At 51.3% G+C, this 12867-nt stretch overlaps 1 protein-coding gene across 2 annotated transcripts in view; it reads left to right on the top strand.

Moving 5' to 3' along the window:
* The first annotated feature begins 397 nt into the window (after positions 1–397).
* The window catches only part of LONRF3 (LON peptidase N-terminal domain and ring finger 3), a 37698-nt gene continuing 25228 nt past the window's right edge, over positions 398–12867 (top strand). Inside the window, exons 1-4 of one of the 2 annotated variants that reach the window (XM_063084370.1) lie at positions 398–1367; positions 4026–4144; positions 7547–7669; positions 11544–11699. In XM_063084370.1, the coding sequence (XP_062940440.1) occupies positions 545–1367; positions 4026–4144; positions 7547–7669; positions 11544–11699 (1221 nt within the window). In that variant the 5' untranslated portion in view covers positions 398–544. The remainder of the gene's footprint in view (positions 1368–4025; positions 4145–7546; positions 7670–11543; positions 11700–12867) is intronic. The other variant, XM_063084371.1, reaches the window with a different exon arrangement.

Consider the following 12867-nt stretch of genomic DNA (forward strand, 5'->3'; position numbering starts at 1 on the left):
GCGCCTCGAGGTACCGGCGTCTCCAGGGAGGGGCGGGGCGGGGGCACGCCAGCGAGCGGCTGGCAGAGGGGACCTGTTTGCTTGCGGGTTTGGCGGTGGGATGGGGTGGGGTTTGGAGACAGACGCCCGAGAGAAGACGTTGGGTCCCCTCCCCCTCGCTTCCGAAAAGGAACCAAGTTGTGAGGGGGGGGAATAAGGCGGAGTGTAAACACAAACAACCTCAAAAAGAAGCCAAGAAATGCGAAGCCAAGAGAAGCAAGCGCAACCCTGTTACAAAACTGTGTGGTTTTGTAACAATTTCCCCGCCGCCGGCCAATGAGCAGCGTGGCGGCGCGTCACGTGGTGCCCTTTTATATAACACTCCGCTGAGACAAGACAGTTATTAGGCGGCGCGGGGCGGCCGGCATGGAGCTCGCGGAGGCGCGGCAGGGCCCGGCGCGCGGCGGCACGGCGGCCGTGGCAGCCCGGATTCCCTCCAGCCGCCCCTCCATGCTCCGTGTCCCCGGTCCCTAGACGCCCATTCCCCGCACGTGTCCCTGTCCATATGGATTCGTTTCAGGCCGAACAGATGCTGAGCTTGCCCGCCCAGCTCGGCAGCAACAACTTAGAGCTGGCAGAGCCGGCGGAGCGGGCGGCATCAGCGGCCCGCGTAGACACCGGCCGCCACCCGGAGGCGTCTACAGAGGGCACCGCACCACTACCGACGCGAGAGCCGGAGCAAGAGCAGCTTCCGAGAACCCCGGTGCCGGAGTGCAAAGTCCTGCTCACGCAGGCCGACGCCTTGGCGTCTGGGGGGCGCCTCCGGGAAGCCCTCGAAGTGTACAGACAGCTCTCAGAGCGGCAGCAGCTGGTGGCCGAACAGCTGGAGCAGCTGGTGCGCTGCCTGGCGGAGAACGTCCCACAAGGGGAGGCGCTGGCGCCGGCGCCCCCGGACGGGGACAGCTCTGCCAGCTGCGCGGTGGCGGCGGAAGAGGCAGGGGCGGCCGCGGCCGCGGCCACCGAGGTGTGGGACGGCTTTAAGTGCCGGAAGTGTCATGGATTTCTATCAGACCCCGTGTCCTTGTCGTGCGGCCACACCTTTTGTAAACTGTGTCTAGAGCGTGGGCGGGCTGCCGACCGGCGCTGTGCGCTGTGTGGGGTCAAGCTCTCGACGCTGATGGTGGCCCCGGGGCGGGCGCGCGGGACCCGGCGGGCTGCGCAGCAGGCGCCACCGCCGCTGCGGGTCAACGTGGTGCTTAGCGGCCTCCTCGGCAAGTTGTTCCCGGGCCCAGCGCGGGCGTCGCAACTCCGGCACGAGGGCAACCGGCTGTACCGCGAGCGCCAGGTGGAGGCGGCGCTGCTCAAGTACAATGAGGCGGTTAAGCTGGGTGAGCCCACCGCGCCGAGGGGCCGGGGCGAGGGGGAGGGGAGAATGAACCCAGCAGAGGGATGGGGGATGGACTGGGGCCGAGGAGGAGGGCGCGGGGACGGAGGGTGGACCGTGGCCGGGATGGGGGAGGGCATTTCTGGGGCGAGGCCCCTGACTTTGTGTCTGTCTGCACCGCTTTAGCTTTCTTTCGCTCTCTCTGTCTCAGTTGCTTTTTGTCTTTTTCTGCGTCTACTGTTCGCTTTTGCGTTTCCGTGTCTCTCAGTCTGTTTCTGTGTCACCCTGTTTCTCTTTTTCTCCGTCTCTTTGCATCTCTGTCACTCTGTTTTGGTCTCGCTCGGGGTCACCATCTCTGTTTCTCTGGCCCCCTCTTCCACCTGCCCGCACCTTCCCTGCCAGGAGAGGAACTTCGCACCCTTCCCTCACTCGCGCCCGCTCCTCCGGGCACTTGCCAGCCCGAGATGTCCGCTCGGCGCCTGCGTCCGCCGCTCCCGCCTCCGGGAGTTGTCCCTTCCGGGGCCGCGGCTCCCGGTGGGGTGGGTCCGGCGTGGAATTAGGTCAGGAGAGCACTGGTTGCATAAGGGCGGCGAGCGGCCCGGGCCGGCCGGCCCCTCCTCCGCGCGGGCGGGCGGGATTGTGTAACGGCTGAGCTAACCAAAGTGGGCCACGCTCGCCTCGGAACCATCCCGCCAGCGTGTGCGGGGGGAGGGGGAGCGCTCGCGCCCCGCTGCCCTGTGACTCATTGTCACCGCTTCCTATCACACGGTCTTCGGCTGAAATAGATGCCCCCTCCCCCGCGCCAGCCCGCAGCCTGCGCCCTCGCCTCAAACCCTTTAAACCCGCCAGCCCAGCGGGGGGCCGGGCCGGGCAACGGCTCGGGAATCCCCGGGGAGCGCGGGCTGCTGGCGAACGGGGCACGCCTCTTTCCTGCTTTCCGATGCTGCCTGAGGAGGGTTGGGTGGGCTTTGCAGCTTCGAGAGCGACAGGGGCAACCCCACCCCTCCGGCTGGACTCGGGCACCCGAGTTCCTTCAGGGAGCCGCTCTCCCCGACCTCCCACGCCAGGACCCAGGAAGTGGCCACCGCACCGCCGGCCGGTAGTGCCCAGCTCGGGCTGGCTGCCAGGAGCTCGGCCGGCAGGGCGCGGTGTCTGGCGAAGCGTGCCGGGGACGGTGCAGCGGGGCTGGGCAGACAAGGGCTCTGGGATCTGAGGGTGTCCCGGGCCCGACTGTGATGGGTGGAGGAGGGGGTGGGCTGGAAGCTCCACGTGTTGAATCTCCACCCAAGCTTGCAGCAGGTGATGGGGCAAGGGGAGGAACGAGGGCTGACGGGGCAAGGCTGGGAGATGGGGGAGAGGGGCTCTCCCCACACACACCCCGTCTGTGCTCACGCAAGGCAGACTGTGAGCTGCCACCCGGCTGGCATGTGCTGCATAAAAGAAGGGACAGAAGGGACTGTAAACTCTTTGGTAATGTCTTAAAAGCAAGTAACCGGCACCCAAGCAAGCCCTCAGCACACCCCTGAGAAAAAAAGAAACCATCAAAATCTGTTGCCGCAAAAGAAGTTGGAGCCCAGTCGTTGGCAAAGAGCTGGGCAATATGAAACGGGTGTAGGCCATTTAAGTACAGATCTCCAAAAAAGATTCCGTTCCTTTCGGCCATACACCAAGGGCCAGTAAAGCCCCTCCCTGCCCTCCCCCTGCTCCCCAGTTGCTGCCACCACTTTTTCCTGGAGGTTCTTATTTGCACCTTTGTTAATCCCTTCAGAGCAGTCAGGGGGAAATCTGTCAAGACCAGCTTCACCCTTCTAAGAGGAAAAGGGCCTCCCCAACAGAGAGTATCCTTGTTCTGGAAGATGACCAATGTCTCATTATTTTAAGTACTGTATCCACCTTTAGAAAAATTAATCTGGCCCCCACCCCAGCTTCAAAGTCTAAACAGTTATCAATGACTCTGACCAGCTAGCTGTGTGACCTTAAGCAGATGCCTTCCCCTCTCTGGGCTTGATTTTACCCAGCTGAAGAATGGGTTGGTTGAGGGAGATGATCTCTAAAGGCCTGTCCAGCCCTGGCATCTAATGATTCAGAGCATAGGTGAGAGCCAGCCTCACCTTCTCACCAGATGCCTTGTTCAGGTTCATTCACATTTGGCCATCTGTAATGAGAGGATGGGACCTTGTAAGTGCATTTGCATTTTCTTCAGGGAAGCTTCATATGTGCTGGGCTTTGTAACAAAGATGTTGCTAATGTCACCAGTCATTCCCACCTAGAAGACTAACTTGGCTGTCTTCCTGGTCGTCAGGATAGGGGTAACATCTGGCTACTTCCCCCTCCTTCCTCTCTGGCCTCTTCCCTTGTTGGTGATACCTCACTCAAGCCAGGCTGCCAAGTGCTAGCCCTGTGTAGCATGAAGCAGGCTGCCATGGTTTCCTTTATGTCAAAGTCTCTAATGAACCACGGATACCACAGGGTCTCTAAAGAAGTGCTTGAGAGAGGGAGCAAAATTTCTTCTTTGCAGTTGGGGAAACTCAGATCCAGAGTGGCTAGAGGTGTGGAAGGCAAGGCAATATTAGGACTGGAAATGTAGCCTAACCCTTGGGCTCTCCAATAGAAAAGTCCTGACGGGTTTTTATTTTTGTTTTTGCTTTTCTCGTTTTGGCAGCTCCAAATGACCACTTGCTTTATAGCAACCGGTCTCAAATTTATTTCACCTTGGAGTCTCATGAGGATGCGCTGCATGATGCAGAAATAGCATGTAAGCTCCGTCCAATGGGTTTTAAGGTGAGTGTGGGATTGGAGAGATGGGAAGGGGTTGTACTGTGGACAGGAATTGACAGGAAGGAATTGACTGCCTCCCTGGTGGTAGGGGCACTAGAGCTCAAGCAAAGCAGGGAGAAGGCTTTGCACAGAAGTCGGTGTCCATTGGCAAAGGGTGAATCAGGTCTGCAAGGGAACTAGATCTGAGGGTGCCCTGAGTGGAGTGCACAGGAAGGGGTGGGCTGGAGTCTCCACATGTTGAATCAACACCCAAGTTTGCAACAGGTAATGGGGGAGGAGGATCTTCAACTGATGACCTGCAGAGCAGCCTGGGCTTTGTGAGTCTCCAGAATATGGATTTGGAAGCCAGACTGCCTGGATTTATGTCCCAGCTCTGCTATTCTTACTAGCTGTGTGGCCTTGGGCAAATTACTTCACCTCCCTGTGCCTCATCTCCTAATCTTTAAATTGGGGATATTCAAAGCACCTCCTAAATAGGGTTGTTGTGAAGATTACATGAGCTAGTATATGTAAGAGGCTTAGAATAGTGCCTGTCATGTAGCATTATTGAAGTGTTTTCTGTCATCATCATCATCATTTTGCAGGGACAGTAGAAAGAGGAGGGTGAGAGAAGTATTGCTGGTCTGGCCCTCCTGACCTGCTACTGATAGCCAGGCTTCTCGGGACCTTAGGCAGCTTTCTTTGAAAAGGTCCTCACACTAACACAATGATTGTGCCATTTCAAGTCCTTAATATAGTCACTTGGCCTGCCGGTATCCCCAAACATCTAGATCACATAGGAGTGGTGGGAAGAAAGATAGGGTAGGCATCTCTCAGGATGCCAAGATGCAAAGTGTCACTTTCTGCATCTCTGCCTGGCCTGAGGACTGGCCCTCAGCCACATGTCAATATTTTGTTTAGAAGATTAGATTTAAGTCTGGGCTCTGCTACTTGCAAGCTAAGTGACCGTGGGGAAGTGACTTCACTCTCTGAACCCCGAATGTCCTTGATTACCTCACAGGAATGTGGTGAGAATCAAAGGTAAGCATGGCCCAGAGAACATTCTGCAAACTAAAAAGCTTGCTGGGTCTGGATATAGTGCTCTCTCTATACAACCCCAGGATGCCTTCCTTGGAAAACCAAGTAATCTAAGTCCAGGTCCCTGATCCCTTATCTGAATCCCATGGGGCCAGATGTGTTCAGAACCCAGAATGTTTCTAATTTTAGAAAGACCATATGTTAGGTAATACTCCCAGTGAGCTCTGGACAGCACCCCATAATCAAACACAGTATTTCTGCAGCAAATTACATGAAAATTTACATTAAGTGGGACGAATACTTTAAAACACTTTATATCAGTTTAGGTCAGGTTTTGCTACCTAATAAATTTTGATGTCAAGCTTATGAAAATATTGGATGATCAGAATTTTTCTGGATCTGGAACTTCAGATAAAGCATTGTGGACCTGTACACTCTGTCATTAATGTCAGGGTGAATCTTATGTGTTCTTTCATGAGAAGGTTTGCATGGGTGATAATGAATCAGTATGTTCTCCTTCCCAAGGAACACATTTACTGTTTAATGAAAGTCACCAATGTCTTAACCCAAAGTAGCTTCAGTGGGGGCATTTCAGGTCTCATAGTAGTGCAAGTCAGGGAGCTGCCTGGGGGTAAGAGGACTTTCTTTCATAACTTTTTCCACTCCTATCCTAAGCCTAGGGCCTAGGGCCTACGGCCTTGATAGTGCTGTGAGAAGCAGGACTGAGAAACAGTGGAGCATTTTGGATGAAATGGGAAAAGTGACTTCCCCAGTGAAGGAAGAATATTAAACAGGAGTTTCATTTCCCCGTAGTGGTTGGATAAGGTGGGGGCAGTGATGAGAGAACTCTGTCGTCTTGGGGATTGAGAGAAGACTTGAACTGATGCATATAATTCAAAACCACCTCACACCCTGATTTGCATATTTCCCGCCATTTCTATGTGAAATGCCTTGAGGGAGGAGGTTCACCTCACAGCCCTATTCTAGCCATCCAGCCAGGGCTTAGGGGTGCTCAACGTGCCCTGCAGGTGATACAGCTCTCAGTGGGTTGATCTGGCTGCCCTGAGCAGGTGGAGTGTATAGACTGCTACTTGATATAGTTAGTGGGATCCCAGAAGCCCCTCTAGTCTCCCAACACTCATCCTCTCTCACTGCCTCGCAGTGTTACACAAGCCCCTTTCTCCAGAAGGCCCCTGGTAAACACTGCTGTGAGAAGCAGCAAGGGAGGCTGTCAGCATTCACATAACAGCTAAGATTGGGCTCCAGAAGGAGGTGGGGACATGGGAAGAATTCCCCAAGAGGTTTGGAGCAGGGGCCTCCGCTCAAGAAGGCAGCTCCAGACCAGCCCCTGTAGCCAGGCCAGAGGCTGAAGGCTCCGGGACCTGCAGAGGCATGTTGGAAAGGGAGGCAGGGGAGTGCCCAGCAGCTGTAATCTGGATCATTTCATTCACTAAGTTAGACATAGTGTCAGCCATGGAGGCAAGGGAGCCAGGAACAGGCCCCGGATGGGGTGGCCTAGGTGACTCAAGAGATGCCCTCCAAGTTTCAAGTGGCTACTTTTCCCAAGGCACAAAGAGAGAGCAGCCCTCTCTCCTCTTTTCTTCTTCTTACCTCTTCCCCAGAATACACCTCTGCTCTTCCTAGAGCATCTCCCCCAGGGCACTTGGGCTTGGACCCCGAGAAGCCCTAAAACTTCCTTATACTTTTTAACAATGTGGTGAGGGAGCAGAAGTGAGCTGAGCCCCCAGGAGCAAAAGCATGTGATCAGCCCCTGGTTAGCCATCTGAAGGGTGGTCTGCTTTGTGGGGAAGAATATGCTGGGAGTCCTAAGACTACATTTCTAGTTCCAGTTTTGCCACTAGCTACCTTTGAGGTCTTGGACAGGTCATGTCCCGTCTATTGGGCCTTTTCCAAAAAATGATCAGTAAGTCTAGTTCACTCAAGCCGCCACTATAAACTAGGTCTCTGCTTGACAGACAAGTTCAAGGGAAGGCATATCTGGGTGGGCCCTGAGAGCTGGTTAGTATATGGTCAAATGGGGGTTCTTGCTACATTTGGTGATAACCTCCATGCAACGATGGGGCAGGGGGAGGTAGCATGGTGCAGTGACTAAGAATATGGACTTTGATATTAGTTCCAGACAAACCCTGATTCCACAGTTTACCAGTTGTGTTACTTTGGGCAAGTTACTTTTCTGGGTCTCAGTTTTATCTTCTTTAAAATGGGATTCAGAACAGTTGCCTACATTATAGGGCTGAAGATAAGAGAGTCCTTTTAAAACTCTTCACGTAATAGTGAATTCTCAGTAAGTATTTAGATATTGTTGTTAATAGTGGCAACATTAATAAGGTGAATATGATGGAATCTCATGCTGGTGTTTTCTTCTAGGCACACTTCAGAAAAGCCCAAGCCTTAGCCACCCTAGGCAAGGTGGAGGAGGCACTAAGGGAGTTTCTCTATTGTGTATCCCTCGATGGAAAGAACAAGAGAGCACGATCTGAAGCTCAAAGGGTGAGTTGAAATGACATCAGGTCCAGCTGCCTGATGGACCCATACCTCTCTGCTTTCTCTAGGGAGGGGAGTGAGGGTACTGCCCTTCCTGGCTTTTGGGGTCCTCTGTGGGTGGTTCCCTGGGTTAAGGGGACAGGAGGTAGACCCCGAGTGCCAACTGATTGACCAGATACCCCGTTTTTCTGGTGTGAGGAATGTTCTTGCTTCTTTGAGTCAGGGTCTGGATTGTCAGTGGGATAAAAAACAACACTCAAACAAGTTAGCATGGGGATCAAGGCTCACCAAGGAGATTCTAGCTATTGATGAGAGATCTGGGGTGAGGGGCTGCTTGCAGTTATCTGACTTTTCTTTGGCTGAGTCACAATTTCATCAGCCACACAGGGCAGCCAGATCCTGGGAAGGGATGCTGGTGGTCGCCGTCTCCCCTGCCATATGCAGAACTCCAACCTTCAGCTCCTTTGTTAGAAATAAAATACACAGACTTACCAATGCAAGTCAGAGACATTGTAATATAATCCATACAGTGATTCCACTCTTGGGTACCAGAAGAATGTGGTTGTTACAAAAAAAAAAAAAATTACATGAAATACTGAGAGCACAGGTCAAGGCTCAAGCATCCTCAAATCATAGACTTTGCTGTTTATTGTTTTGAAGTTTACTCTCCTGGTGTCTGGTTAATTGGCCTGGAAGTTGGATGCTGACAGTCTGGTTGTCTGTGCTCTCCTTGTGCCGTGCCCCTATTCATCACCAGGCCCCACTTCTTTCCCAGTGCGGCTCGGCAGAGCAGTGGATGAAGAAAGTGAGCAAGATATAGGACTGCTTTCTGAAGGCTCCAGAAAGGAATCTTTAGTAAAATTGATGAACTAGGGGAAGCTGGGTTCTGGATTTTCTGCCTCTCACAGAGGCTTTCCTTTCTGGGAAGTTATTTGACCTGGTTTGGGTATGTAGACAAGTTTTTCTTGAGAAGAGCTCAGGTCTTGGAGAATTGCTTCAAGCTGTAGATCCTTCCCAGAATCTTAGTGTAGTTCCTGGTCTGAATAATAATAATAATAATAATAATAATAATAATAATAATAATAATAATAATAGCAGCTAACCTTTCTTGAGCATTTCCTGTGCACCAGGCACTGTTAGGCGCTTTATGTGGAAGATATAATTTAATTTCCACAACATCCCTATGTGGGTAGGTACAGTTATTTGTACCATGTTACAGATGAGTCAGATAAAGCTGAGGCTTGGTGACTTTCCCAGGGTCACGCAGCTAGTAATTTGTGGGGAAGCATTCAGACCCAACTCTGTCTGTTTCAAAGCCTGCCCTCTTAGCTGCTCCGCCATCCTCCTGCTGTCTCAGTAGGACATGTCCGGAGTCTCAGCACTCACGAGTGGGGCTGGGTCAAGAGTAGCAATGGAACTATCTAGTTCTTGGATGGACAAAGTCAGTTAGAAGAAACCTGACTGTGGGGACAGAGTGTGCAAAGACCGACAGAGGCAGGTCTCAGGTCCAAGGGCAAGTGGTTTCTTTACTGCTGTTTGTCCATTTCCCATTTGTCCTGAGAGGTTCTGGTACCATCAGTTGGGCTGACCTCTCTCTCCAGCCTCTTTTATAGACCAGCTGGTGTCATGTCCACAACTGCCTAATGGGATGAGGTGAGGCATTGTGTGAAGCTCTGGAGACCCACAGAGGCATAAGTATAAGCTTCAGTCCTCAAGGAACTTACTGTCTTGTGTTTGTTGATGTGAATGCCAGACAACACAGGCGAGTGTATGCCAGTGATGAGGGTCCTCAGCTGTGCTTACTTACTGGATTGTTCCAGTTTCAGGCCTAAAGATTTGACAGAGATGATCCGGGTTCACTTAACATTAATAAGCCACCTTAGAGCTCACACACCTGGATTTCTTTTTCATGTTTGTTTTCACCTCAGATTCTCTCTCTCTTGTTTTTTTTCCTTCTTGACCCATTTGGGCCTTTCTAAGGCCGACACAGAAGTGGAATTGACTTTCATTCATGTGGAATGATTATCCTCACTGAGAGGTGACCCCAGCTTTTGTTTTGCAAAGCCACTGAGAAGGTCTAGAGAGAGATCTGAAGTAATAAAGCGAAGAAGGGAAGTGCTTCTATTATTTCTGCCTTATCTCCTTTGATTTCTCCCCTCAGCCTCCTGCCACCCTCTGCCCTTTCATCCTTGTACCTTGGGAGGCTGTGTGGCTGCCACCAAAGAGCATCATGCTCTTTTTCGGAGAATTCCAGGGAGATTCCTTCAGAAGTGGGTTGGTCCCGTTGGGCCACTCAATAGGGCTTCTGAGGGCCAACTTTGGCTCCTATGGAGGAGCGACCTCTGAAAGCTGGTATTTAAGGCCCTGGGCACTGTGAATACCATCCCATCTCATTCCTCTGCCAACTTATATCTGGGAAGTGGGTTTACTAGAGCTAAAAGAAAACATAGGGATCTGTCTGAGGACTTGGACCTGAATGCTAGGCCTCTCCCTGGACCCTGGGATAGATAAATGTCTTAATTCAATTCCTTCCAGTATTATGGCTATTTGTTGGGCATTTGTTATGTGCCTTCCAGAAGCCAGCCATTTGGCTGGAGAGAAAGACTTACATCTGTGACACAAGTCCAGGGTAACATAAGATGGTGTAGTTTAAGACGCTGTATTGTGGTACAGTAGAGAACATGAAAGTGCAGGAGAGATCAGGGAGACTGGACTAGTGAGGGAAGGCAGCACTTGAGCTGAGCTTTGAAGGCTGAGCAGGGTTTGGCTACATGGCAAGTACTGGCATCTGAAGGAACATCATGAAGAAACTGCTGGCGACCAACAAGAGAATAAATCAAAGTGGAGTTTGCTGTTCTGTCAAATTCCTTTGATCAATTAATACCCTGAACAACGGGGTGGAGCATCCTTTAATGGGTCTCCACACACTTCAGGGGCTGTTAGGTAGTAAACATTTGAGTATGTTTTAGAAGCCAAGTGACCTGCCCTCCTTGTGTTACATGTTACACACACATGCATAATTCCTACTGGCACAGGGGAGAATTGAAGCAAGAATGTGGGCAGTTAATAGTACAGCTTGCACTAGAACACATATCTTTGACTCTCAGTCCCTCCTGGTTCTCATTCTACCTTCCCACCTTATCCAAATGCAAGGGAAACCAGCAATAGACTGGAACCTGCCTGCCCCCACTACTTGGACTTAACCTGACATTATCTGGAAAGTGAAGGCCAGGATGGGGGAGGAGAGGCTGGGAGAAGAGGGAGGAAGTTTGGGTTCTGCTTTTCCTAACACTTCACTGCTCAGGTCCTTAGCTCTGAAGGGATTAAAGATCCAGGGGTGATGGTGGGGGGGGGGGGGAGGGGGAAGAGGAAGCAAAATGGGTAGGCAGAGAAAAGAAACAGCAAGGAATCTAGGAGATATTTGTAGACTCCTACCCACTGGGGTGTTATGGATATGACTCCAGGTTCCCCAGTTGAAGTTTCTCTCCTGACTTCACCTCTCTGTCTCCTAGATGGGTTTTTAAGTCCCACTGTAGATACTTCCATGGATTAGTAGCACCAGAGTGGTGGCTCTTAATCTTGGCTAGGTAACAGAGGCATCTGTAGTGCCTTCTCAAAATCCAGATTCCAGGGCCACACTTCTGACCTGGGGGAGATGGGAATGGGAACTACGAACCCAGATTTTTTATAAGCTCCCCAGGTGATTCTGATGCACTCTGAAGTGAGGACCCCTGCCCTGGTGTGTCAGGAGATGCTGGTCCAAGGCTTCCTCCCTAGAGTTTTGCCCTGCAAGTTGTGCCCCTGACCCCTCCTGCCCCTTTCCCTTCACCTGAGCACCTGTAGAAACTTAAGTAGTGAAGTCTTCTGTTTTATGTCACAGCTTCTCCTTAGTTTCTTTTCACCATCAGTCCCGGGGGATTCTCAGGAACATTCTCCTGATATCCTGAAGCTGTTGGCACCTCACCCTAGATTAAAGGAACACGTAGAGTCAATGGCTACTGAAGGCACCAGCCATAATCTACCAAAGTTGTCACAGGTAAAACTCAACTCACCTAGCTCGCTCGTGATGCTTCGTTTGGCTGTTTTGTGGCAAACATGGGGAGTGAGCCCTACCTCCCCTACTTGGTTCCTGAGAAAGAAGAATTGGAGTCTAGTGGCTGTATTCTTTGCTAGGAAGGTTACTTCCTAAAGATACAGCCGGGAATTTCAGGCGTGGTCCCAGACTTTATTTATTTATTACATTTGTTTTTAGTTATAGCTGAGAGAGAGATTTCATAGAACTAGAAAGGAGTTGGTCCACTTCCCCTGGAGCCATACAATTGGGGTGGGTTTATGGACTTTGGGGCGGAGCCTGGGAAGAGGGCCTGACAGCCCCTCCTTTCCTGCTTTTTGTTTGTTCAAGCTGCTGGTCTTTGAGCACCAGCCGAGATCCTTGTGCAAAGAACTCCATTTGATCCCCAAATGGAGGTAATTTCATATTCCTGCACTATGCCTAACACATAAGCTGGCATGCAGATATGGATGGGCTTCCAATGCATATTTGTAGCAGAGAAGAGGAAAGAGATTTGGGAAGAGTGTCGAGTTGAAGTTCATGGGAGAAAGACAGGTATTTGTGCCTTTCCTTGAAAACAAGGGAACAGAAAACAGAGACATGGGTTCCAGGCCCTGGCTTTCCCAGCAGAGAGTAAATGGGCAGAAGCTGGGGCTCAGAAGTGCAGACTCGAAGGCAGAGTTGAGCACTGACTATCTGGGAACCTTTGGGGAGCAGTTTCCCCTCCTTTTGTGCCTAATATTCTTCCCCTGTATGTAAGCTCTGGGCTCTCATGTTTTCCCAGCTTCTCTCCCTGCTCTGGAGAAGGAATCAGATGTAGGTGTGCCCAGCTTAAAAATCAAAGAACCCCTAGTGCATTTTAAAAATTGTTTCAGATCATTATTACATGATTGGGAATGCTAATACTGAACCAAATGGCCTGGAGTAACTTCTAATTGCAGCTCAATCCGAAATGAGGAAAAATAGCAGCCCGGCTTTCCAATGTGAGCCAGCTGGGGAACAGTAATTGGATTTCCACCCAAACTTTGCTTTGCAAAGCAGTGTACTCCTGTGTGGACCATGCCTTGGGCTCATGGAAGGTCGAGATTGTAGTATTGCTATAGTACTAGAAAAAACCTGAACTCTCCAGATTAGAGACTGAGGAAAACCCACA

Source organism: Cynocephalus volans, chromosome X (assembly GCF_027409185.1).
Source record: "Cynocephalus volans isolate mCynVol1 chromosome X, mCynVol1.pri, whole genome shotgun sequence".
Classification (NCBI taxonomy): domain Eukaryota; kingdom Metazoa; phylum Chordata; class Mammalia; order Dermoptera; family Cynocephalidae; genus Cynocephalus; species Cynocephalus volans.